Source organism: Ursus americanus, chromosome 27, assembly GCF_024610735.1.
Source record: "Ursus americanus isolate L20-20 chromosome 27, mUrsAme1.1.p, whole genome shotgun sequence".
NCBI lineage: Eukaryota > Metazoa > Chordata > Mammalia > Carnivora > Ursidae > Ursus > Ursus americanus.
Genome location: NC_142153.1, coordinates 24299008 through 24309892, shown reverse-complemented (window position 1 = coordinate 24309892; position 10885 = coordinate 24299008). Strand labels below are relative to the sequence as shown.

The 10885-nt window shown below is 55.2% G+C and overlaps 1 protein-coding gene across 1 annotated transcript in view; it reads left to right on the top strand.

The window, feature by feature from the left end:
- The first annotated feature begins 229 nt into the window (after window positions 1-229).
- PRAG1 (PEAK1 related, kinase-activating pseudokinase 1) overlaps window positions 230-10885 on the top strand; it is a 50704-nt gene continuing 40048 nt past the window's right edge. The window contains exons 1-3 of the mRNA XM_045810855.2: window positions 230-515; window positions 4636-5141; window positions 7209-9043. Of these exons, the coding sequence (XP_045666811.2) occupies window positions 4812-5141; window positions 7209-9043 (2165 nt within the window). The 5' untranslated portion in view covers window positions 230-515; window positions 4636-4811. The remainder of the gene's footprint in view (window positions 516-4635; window positions 5142-7208; window positions 9044-10885) is intronic.

Genomic DNA, 10885 nt, shown 5'->3' with positions numbered 1-10885 from the left:
GGCCGAAGAAAGGCTGCAAGCCCCGACCTTCGCCGTGGCAGAAGCGCGCACCGCCGCCTCCAGGGCGGGGGCAGGGGGGGCTCGGCTCGCGGGTCTGCAGGCGCCCAGTCCCGAGCCGGGGGCGGGGCCTCCTGGCCCGGAGCGGGCGGGTGGCAGAGGGAGAGGAGAGGAGAGGAGGGGAGGGGCGGGGCGGGGAGAGTTTGGAGCGCTCGGGGCCGGAGAGCCGCAGCCCGCGGCAGCGAGCCGGAGGCGCGCGGGCCTGGTGGGGGGGACGCGGGGCGGCGGCCGGGACTGCGGAGGTGCGGCGGGAGCCCGGGCGCGCGGCGTAACCGGAGGCGGAGGGGGCGGAGCCGCGCTCGCAGCTGCCACCCGGCCTCCCGGCCCAGGCAGAGACACCCGCCCGCGGCCGGGCACGCACCGCGCGCACTCACTCTCCAAACAATGCTCCCGGGCGCCCGGCGGGGCGGCTGGCGGCTCGGCGACCGACGGCGAGGCCGGGGGAGCGCGGCCCCGAGGTGAGCCCGCGCGACGCTTTCTCCGAATCCAGTCTCTTTTTGTCTGGCGAACGTGGCCGCAGAGGGGAGCTCCGGGGGAGCGCTGCGGTAGCCGAGAGGGCGACCCCCTGTCGGCGTCCCCCGGGGTGACAGGCGGCCGCTGGCGGAGGGTGGAGCGTCCGGACCGCGTGCGCCCGGGGTTGGATGCGCTGCGCCTGGAGCACACGGGTGCCGGAGGGGTGTTTTCGATTCATTGGAGAATCGCGCTGTTTAAAACGGGGAAACTTTCCTTTGAGTTCGGGGAGGGGAAACCGACTGTTCAGCTGGTCTTGTTGGGCTTGCTGTTCTGTTTGGGGCAAGAGACTGAAGCGCTTTTCGAGTTGCTGATGGGGAAGACTTCATTTTTGAGGCAGGAGTATTGTCAAAGGGGCGGAGAGGGAGAGCCCGCCCGAGATGCTAGGACCGGGGTCCCGGGGGGGAGATGGTTTGGGGCCCCAGGGTAGCCGCCTCGTGTGCTGCCTCGGGTTAGATGCCAGCATCCGAGTCCCCAGAGGGAACGAGATGATGCCTTTCTCCCGAGCCCTGGTTGAGCCCTCTGAAAGGCGTACTGTGGGCACGTTCTTAACCTTTGCTTGTGCCGCTTGTGTCCCCAGCCGGGGACACACACACACACACACACAAATAGAACCTCTCCACCTCTCCGCTTTCAGGTCCTGTAAATGGGAATGGAGGCAGGGCCGGCTACACGTGTTTATTTTTCTCAGGTAGAGCTCAGCCAGCGAGGGCATGGCTTTGCAGAGCCGGAGAGGAAAGCCCAAAGGTCTGTGGGCCAGGAGTTTTGCAATGAGATCAGGGCAGAGTCAGGTTCCACGGACCTTATTGATCACTGGCCTGAACTATGGTAGCAACCTTTTTCCCTTTTTGAGAGGGAAATTTGACAGGAAGCCCTGGGGGATTCTGCAGCTACTTTGTTATCAGGGGATCCTGTGGAATTCGGCCGTCCTCCTTAACTGGTTTAGGCTGTAGTAGGTCTAACCCATGAAAATCACATTCCTACGGCTGAGATTAGATTACATAGCCTTGGAGAAGGAAAAAAATAAAATAAAAAAGTTGGGCGAATATCATGACACCCTCTGCGTGTGTGTTGGGTGGGTGTTAAGGTTGTCACCTTGTTCTTTCTGCCTGGGCAACCCCTGCCAGTGCAGTAATGAAATCCAGACACGTTCATATGTAATTTTCTTTTCCAGTGTTGCATTAATTTAATTGATATCTATATCTATATCTTTATTTATTTATTTATTTATTTATTTATTTATTTATTTATTTTAGGTGAGTATTTTCTGGAATTCTGTCACTTCAGGGTAAGGCATAAACAACCTTTGATTCCAGTGTGAGAGCCGTTTTGAGCCAAAAGATTTAATTTTATGGATCTGGCCACCATTCTTCAGATTCTTCTTAAATGGGATGGGAGTGTGTCTGACAACTTCAGTCTTGCAAATTGTAGCCACAAATCTAGTGCAGAAGTTTGCAGAGGCAAAGATATTTTATCGGGACTTGGATCAGAAAGAATGCTGGGATCTTTTTCTAATCTTACACTGCTGCCTCCCACTGAAATGGGGCAATTTGCATAATTCTGGGGGCTGCCTCCCCTCCGAGGTAAGGAATGTGGGCAGGAAGGTACCACTCCCAGGCTGTGGAGAGTTGGCACTGGTAGGCGAAGCGCCGTTACCGCTTTGTGAGCGCCACTTGAGTTTTTCACCATCTTTCACTGAAAACAAATAGGAGATAATTCCAGGCATAGAGCTCTGTAGACAGAACTGGAATCTTTTCTGGCTTGACATGATGGGAACTTCTGTTTGCTGTGACTGAAAAACCAGTTTTAACAGGATGCTGTGAGTCAATGATGGTGGAAGGCTAGCGCTTCATTCTGTTCTCTTACTCAAAGATTTCCCCTAAAAACCTTTGCATCTCTGAGCAGTTGTGTGGAGAGCTGTGTCGGTGTCAGAGAATTTCAGAGTTGCGCATGGGAGCAGAGAGAGTGTGTGTAAGCTGGCGAGGGTTCTGAAGGAAGCTTCCCAAAGTCCCAGGGCAGTTGTGGGCCATCGGGGACAAAGAATGGGGCACTCTGGCACCAAGCAGACATGACGAGTTTGTGCGCTCGGTTGCCTGCTGGGGAGGAAATGAAGGGTGGCCCCCCCCAGACTGCCTCTTTGTGAGTCTGTGGCAGCCCTGAGGAAGTGGTTGGACACCCACCTTCATAGATAGCTCAGCCTTATAAGGAGCTGCAGGAACAGGAGAGGCCCCCACAGAATGGGTTTCTAAGTTTTCTTTCCCCATCCAATCCAGGGGGCTCGGGAGCCTTGGTCTGCGGTAAAGGGGAGCCTCTCTTTCCCTGTGCTCCGGAAGCCAACCACTCTCTAGGAAAGGACCAACTCCCCACCTTGGGGCAGGGATGTGGACACTTGCTCTCTGAACACCAGTGTGCTTCCTCCACTCCCCCGCCCCTCCAGAATTTAGCAGCAGAGCCTAAAACTCCCCATGGTTCAAGATTCTGGGAGGAAGAAAAATCCCTGGTATCCTCCTCGGCTTGTTGAAGCTTAGTGACCTCTTCTGGGGAGCTTGGTGAGGCATGAACCCACTACTTGGGTGTATTTAGGGGAGGAGAAGACCCTCACCCACAATCATCTTGAACAGAGGGATGCGTAAGACCCTACGAACAGTTGCTGAAAGACAGACACTTGTCTTTATTTCAGAGTGTTCATTTAGCTTCTCGAGGCAGTGGCTTCACGGTGAACTTGGGAGGGGAAGGAGGCGAATTTAGCTGCAGTGCTTGTTGAATAAGCACCCCTGTCTGCGAGTGTGGGTCACTGGAAAGAGAGCACTCTCCCCAAAGATGCTGGAACGGGCTCCTGGCTCATTCCACCTGGTTAGTCCTTTTGATAGTTTAGACGGCATCAGCCCCAAATCAGGTTCACACTAGAGGAAAGTGGAGAGCAAACCTCAAGGCAAAACTCCCTTTTTGTTGACAATCTGATTGCCTGAGGTTTATAGAGATGATTTCCTCATGAACATTTCATTTAAATGAGGAAAGAAGAGTGACGAGCAGCCAACAGGTGATGGGGAGCCGCTCTGTATAATGAATGACCTGAAGAGCTGAAGGGCTGCCAGCACAGTTCGCCTTGCCTTCTCGAACCACCGAACTCCATGTGTCTGTCGGACAAGTCTTAGTTTATGTCATTGCCATTGTTTCTCCACCTGTAAAATGGGGATAACTGCCGGGGTGTTATTCAGGCTAATTGGTTAATATCTGCAACCCTTTGAGCTCATTTTCAGCAGGTGAATTTACTAGTTTCTCTGGGCCAACTCTCTGCTCCCTGTTTGACTGTCAGAGACAACTCTTGCAACAAGCAGACTGCCTTACCCCCAGGGGTAAATCGTAGGGAAAAACAATTGTGTGATAATCTCTTCCCTTTGTTATATTTTACCCAGCCACCCTTAGACCAGAGGGCTATGGTAATCAGGCATTTGTCTTTCTGTTTCCCTCCTTGGCCTGCAGCCCCAGCTTTGTGGACCTCACCACTGGGTTGAAAAAAGTCTATGAAGTAAGGGGAGGAGGGCAGATTCCCAAGATGCCGGCCCTCCCAACCCAGTTCCCCTGAGGGGCAGGCCGGCCCCACCCCTCTCCCCTTTCTCATCCATTGAGTATCCACCTGGCCAGAAGTATGGCTTCCAGCGCTGGGCTCAGGGCCCAGGCCTACCTGCCCGCTCACACAGTCCTTGGTGAAAAGTTATGGCTTGTCCTCTAGAAGCCACCATTTTTATTTGCTGTATGACTTTGTCGTTCTTGTCCCAAGCTCTAGGCGCATGACAGCAGGCAATGCATGGATGCCATGCAGGTTTCTCATCTAAAACCCTGTGCGATTTCTTCCTGTCACAGCCCCCAAACCTCAGCCCTGGGACTGACATGCCCACTGTGCTCTGTACTCCTGGAACAGAGTTATGTTTGGTTTTTACCGCTTCTGATAAGGCCCCACCGGAGAGTGACTAAGAGCCTTAGGACAGATAGGTGAGGGCCTCCGAGTACATGAATACTAATCTTTACCTTTTTTCTCCTTCTTTCCTCCTCCCTTTTCCCTACAAGCCCCCCTTGAGCTAAGCAGGCTCTGGCTGGTCATGCAGCCGTCCTCAGCTCCGGCAGCTCTCTGATCGCCCAGGGCTCTGCTGCTCCAGGAGGCCGCCCTGTGGCCCGCGTCCACCTTCCAGAAGACCACGCCGGGGAGCCGAGCGCAAGATGAACCAGCGCCCCGTCGGCTCAAGATGCACCAGACCGTCCGACTGAACCCCGAGAGCCCAAAGATGTCTGCGTGCAGCGACTTTGTGGAGCACATCTGGAAGCCCGGGTCCTGCAAGAACTGCTTCTGCCTGAGGAGTGACCACCAGCTGGCGCCCGGCCAGCCCCAGCCACGAGCCAGCCACCTGCCCCCTCCGCCTCGCCTGCCCCCCAGGCCTGACAACTGCCGCCTGGAAGATGAAGGCGTGAACGGCTCGCCCTACTCCAAGCCCACCATTGCCGTGAAGCCCACCATGATGAGCTCCGACGCCTCCGAGGTGTGGACGGAGGCGAACCTGAGCGCCGACGTCTCGCAGGTGAGGCTGAGTAACCGCTGTGGTATTTTTACAGGGGCTGCTCTGGTTGTAAGGCTGGATGGCTGGCCGGCAGCCAGGGAGGGCTGTTAGAGCAAGGCTCCCGCGGGCTGGCCTCCCGTCAGCCTGCCCCACGACTGCTCCTTCCTGACTGCTGCCCTCCTTTCCTATCTGCGCTCCCTTCCATCTGTCCCTTCAGGCTGAGAACCATCGGTCCAGTCCCTCAAGGGGCCTCGGAGATGGTCTTAATTATGTATCTGGAGACGCGCAAAAATGCAGCTTTTTAAAAAAATTCTTTTCAAGTTTTTTCATCGCTAGTTTAAAATGCATACACGAGTAGCAGCGATTGCATAACAAATGCCTTGCCTCCGCAGCCCTCCACCAAGAGTGTCCACAGATCAACTCCTGGCCCCATCTTGCTTCCTCTCTGCCCCCAGCCCCACCCTCCCCGCCTTGTGATTTTAAAGCAAACCCCAGACTTCGCATCATTTCCACCCATGTCTTTAAAAAATAAAGTCTTCCTAAAAAAAAGAACCACAATACCACGGTCACACTTAACGTGTTAGCAGTAATTTCTTCGTATCCAGTTCCCAGGCAGCGTTCGTATAGCCAGTGGTGAAGCTTGGATTTTAGCAGCTTTGACCTGGGATCGCTAGAGACAGTTATATCCCTAGAGATTAGACCGTTCTGCTCAGCCCACAAGTCCCCCTTGCAGGGGTATAATGATTTAGAGGGCACGTAAAGCCTGCTGCCTCTAGACAGGTCTAGGAAGCTGGAAGTCTAGAACATCTGAGAACTGCTTGGGACTTGTTTGACCTTTTCACCTATTCTAGTTCTCCTAAATCATCATACTGAGTGGATCAGGAAGAGTGATTGAGCCTGTGTGATATCAGAGGGCAGTTTTAAACTGGAGGAGGCTTAACTGAGGAGAGGCATTTCCTGTGGTTGCACTTAGCTCCATGTCCCTTCAGAACCGCTCCATGTGTCATGAGCTGGTTACACCCATTCTCCGGGCTGTGCTCAGTACCTCTGGTCTTCACAGACATAAGCTAGGGACCCTACTCCTTCAGTTCAGAATCATCTTGGAAAGGAGGCGAATGCCCAACTTTGAGGCTGCTTCTGAAGGTTTTGGGGTAGGGGAGACTTTAGAAGAGAAGGACAAGGGGACTGTGACTTCAGTGATGAGAATGACCAGGCGACATCTTTTTTTTTTTTTTTTAAGATTTTATTTAGAGAGAGAGAGAGAAAGTGTGTGTGTGTGTGTGTTTGTGTGCATGAGTGGGGGGAGGGACAGAGAGAGAGAGAGAGAATCTCAAGTAGACTCCGGGCTTAGTGTGGAGCCTGACACGAGACTTGATCTCTTGACCCCGAGATCATGACCTGAGCTGAAATCAAGAGTTGGACGCTTAACCAGCTGAGCCACCCGGGCGCCCCGTGACGGGCCCACATCTTTGTCCCAGAGCTCAACTAGTCCAGCCACGCCAGCTGAGGTCACTGCCTGTAACTTGGAGGGGGAGTCGCTCTTTGGCGTGGCCCAGAGAGGAGCAAGGGAGCTGGGGACCCAGCTCAGAAACCACCCCCCACTCTCCTGCCCCCGCACCCACCCAAGCTGTTTTAAAAAAGCCCCATGACTTTGGTTTCTTCAGGATTGTACTGTGACACAGTTATCAAACAACTAACAAACATAAAACAAAAATTCATCCAAACTCAAAACTCTGTTTTCAAAGGTCTGCAGAGAGTTTATCTCATCGGGCCATTTTGAGGGAAAAGGCAGAATGTTCTTTTTTAGAGGTCCCCCCCCCCCCCCCATACCTCACAGACTTAAGCCTACAGAATTACAGACCCCAGGTGGGAAGCACAGCTCAGTGTCTGGGAAGACCACTGGCTCCAGGGGGCCCCAGCAATGAAGAGAGTCTGGGGGGAGATCAGAAGGTGGGCGTGCTGGAGAGCTTCCTCGCTGCAGCACAGAAGACCGTTGACAATGTCGGGGCACTTCCCTCTCACTTTTTCTCTCTTCCTTTTTTCTCTGACAAGGTCTAATGTAAGTCTTTTAACCTTGGGGCTGTGTAGGTCATCTGGAGACGAGCCCCTGGCAAGCTCCCCCTCCCGAAGCAGGACGACGTGCCGATAGTTTACTTCCGTGGTGTCCAGAAGCCCGCCGGGCCCTCCGCGTCCACAGAGGGCCACGCTCGCTGCCCCCCCACGTATGCCATGGTCGGCCTGCACAGCCTAGAGGCCCGGGGCGAGCGGAACACGGCCTCCCACCCAGTGAGTTTCTCCAGTGAGAAGGTTGGGCGAGAAGACAAACCCATGTTTCCCTACCAAGAACTGACCTCCACTCAGGAGAGCTTCCGCCAGAAGGTGGCTGTCTTTGCTGGGATGACGTCTGGCTGTCACAAGGGCCCTGGGCCCTGCCTCTCTCCGCAGCCCCTGCGGGAGTCCCTGCCCTCGGAGGACGACAGCGATCAAAGGTGCTCACCTTCAGGGGACAGCGAAGGGGGGGAGTATTGCTCCATCCTGGACTGTTGCCCCGGGAGCCCCGTTGCCATGGACACCTCACAGGCTGAGAGTTCTCGGTGCAGACCTGGCAGAGGGGACCGCTCACCACTGTGCTGGGAGCAGGGAGTGTGTGAGGGGCTCCCTGAGGAGGAGAAGCGGGTTTTGAGCATCCCGAGGGAGTGCTGCAGCCAGGGCCCAGCAGAGAACCCGCCCCGCCTGGGTCCCAAGAAGCCGTCCCTCACCTCAGAGGCTGCCAGTTCTTCAGACGGCCTCTCCTGTGGGAGTGCCAGCAGCGGGGCCAGCAGCCCCTTCACCCCCCATCTTGAGAGTGACTACTGCTCCCTCATGAAGGAACCCATGCCAGGGAAGCAGCAGGACTCAGGCTGCCACGTGGTGACCTCTAACAGTTGCCTTGGACTGACTGGGGAGCCCCAGCCTCCAGCCCACCCCAGGGAGGCTGTACAGCCTGAACCCATCTATGCTGAAAGCACCAAGAGGAAGAAGGCGGTTCCAGCACCTTCTAAGCCACAGGCCACAGCGGAACAGGCAGCAGCTGCTCGGGGCCAGGGCCAGGGCCAGGGCCAGGTACGGACAGCTAATGCCTGGGCTCAGAAAGCAGCATCTGGCTGGGGCCGGGACAGGGAAGGCCCAGATATGGCTCCCCAGGTGGCAGCCACCATCACAGTCATGGCAGCCCATCCGGAAGAGGACCACCGGACCATCTACCTGAGCAGCCCCGACTCTGCTGTGGGGGTACAGTGGCCACGTGGGCCTGTGAGCCAGGACTCCGAGGCAGGTGACGAGGAGGCTTCAGCTGGGCAGGGGCTGAGCTCCCGAGAAAGCCACCGTCTCGACGCGAGTGAGAACACGCCCAAGGGGAAGCCCGCCATTCCCCCCAAGCTGTCCAGGAGTAGCCCCGGAGGGTCCCCGGTGTCACCGTCTCCCTCCCCACTGTCTGACCTCAGCGAGGGGAGCTCCACTGGTGGTACTGGGCCCCCGACTTCCTTCAGGGGCCCCACGGACCCTGCCTTTTCCTGCCGGGCCAACGGCGTCGCCGCCAGTGACTCTGTCCCGTGCCACCCGCCTGCGGCCACAGCCTCAGCTTTGGACCAGAGGAGGCCCCGGTACCAGACCGGGGCCTGGAGCCGCCAGTGCCGGATAGAGGAAGAGGACGAGGTGGAGCAGGAGCTGTTGAGTCAAAGCTGGGGCAGAGAGATGGAAAATGGCACCCCAGAGCCCTCAAACTCCTCCACCTGGCACCGTCTGCGCCCCACGGACGGCTCCTCTGGGCAGAGCGGCAAAGTCGGGACTGGCATGAGCAAATCGGCCTCTTTTGCCTTTGAGTTCCCCAAGGACAGAAGCAGGATTGAGGTATTCTCACCGCCACCGCCGCCTCCGAAGTCGAGGTGAGTACGATGGTCTGCGTGTAACTCGGGGCCCTTCTAGAAACCTTTGCTGTTGCCCTTTACCCAAAGCCCTGAGGCCCCAGCTCGGAGTCCTACGCTCCGGGCACCGGTGTCTGCCCGAAGGCCCTTGCGCCTTGATGTCAGTTCCCGAGTCGTTCATGTGTGTGCCCCCCAAACAAGCCTACAAGCACTGCCCTGCCCGGGATTGGCGTTTTGAGATGAAGCTTCCCAAGAAGCATGCCAAGTCGTTCCCCTTTCCCGGTGCTTGGAGTCGCATAAGCTGCTGCTCTTTTCCTCCCCATCTCTCCGAAGCCTCTCTAGCAGGCTTCCTCGGGGAAACGCGGAGATCCGCCGTTTATTTAGACACGCAGAAGGAGGCCAGGGGAGGCTGTGCGGTAGCATTTGGAAAGGCAGAGAGATGGGGAGGCCCGCGGGCACTGCCAAATGTGTGCTCCAGAAACAGGCAGGCCTTGGAGCCAAGAGCAGAATAGGAGGCTTTGCACATGGTTAGTAACCTTCAGATGTGGGTATTAGGGGGCAAGGAGTTCGTTTTAGCGTGCCGAAACACACAGCTTTTCCACCGCTTCACGGCTGTCTCCTGCCGGTTTAAAGTACCTTTCCAAGGCCCCAGAAAAATACGTGCCTTTTTAAAGGTATTGAGTTGTGCATGGAATTTGAATTCTGGGGAAAAAAACAAAAACTTTCTCTCTTATTCAAGCAAAAGGGATTCTTATCAGGGAAAGGAGAAACCGGTTGTGTTGTTGTTGTTGTTATTTTTTAAATGACAGCCTTTCCAAACAGGCTTCTTCTAGTTGTGTCATTTCTGGTGATTCTGTTTCAGCTCATGTGCCTTCGGGCTGCTGTCGGAGCAGGGAGCTGACCACAGAGAGATGCAGCTGTGACACTTGACTTTGAACATCAAGGCATCTCAGGCTGTGATGCTTTCTAACACGGGCTTTTTCCGTGACCACTGCTTTGTTCTGGTATTGCATTGGCCACCTGCCATGCGGCGTAGACGTCCTCCAGATCCTCTGGTGGTTGCAGACCCCTTTTGGCTACAGTTTTAACTTCCCGAGTGAATGAGGGATCCAGCAGCTAAGAATAGCTCCCATTTATATGGCGCTTACTATGGGCCAGGCGTGGATCTAAGGGAATTAGACCTATTAACTCATTTGATCTTCAGAACAGCCCCAAGAGGTAGGAATTACCATCCCCAATTTACAGATGACAAAACAGAGGTGGGAGGAGCTGAAGTCACCTGCCAAGGTTACACAACTGTACCTGGTCGGCTCTGCTCCTAACACTTCAGCAGGTGCAGGAAGTGAACAAGGCATGAGAGTAAAACATGGGCATTGGATCTGTCTGCCTCAGGCCTGGGTAGGTTAGTGGGAATCACAGGCTTTGAACTTGATCAGAAAATCAAGTTTATACTGCACCTGTCGTATCTATGTGCTGAGTGATCCTGAGCAAGCCACTTACCATGACTGAGCCTCCCTAAAATTGGATGGTAATAACAGTACTTTCATACACCCTGTTGTTGAAAGACTCAAGCGAGGTGAGCAGACTCCAATAGAGAGGTTAGTTGTTATGCAGGCGAAAGCCCCCTCGAGCTATTGACTGTACTGGGACATCGGCACCCTGTGGGAACCTCCTAGCCCACTCCTAGGCATACCGCCTGAACACCACCTAGTTCCTGGGAGAAGAAACTAAACCTTTTTCATGGAAGAATTAAGGGCTTGGAGAAACCCTAGTCACCACAGCCACGTGACTCAGGTAGAGTTTGCATTAGCATGTGGGTTGAGATCGGAGTTTTTTGGCCCAGTTAGTTATGATAAACCCATT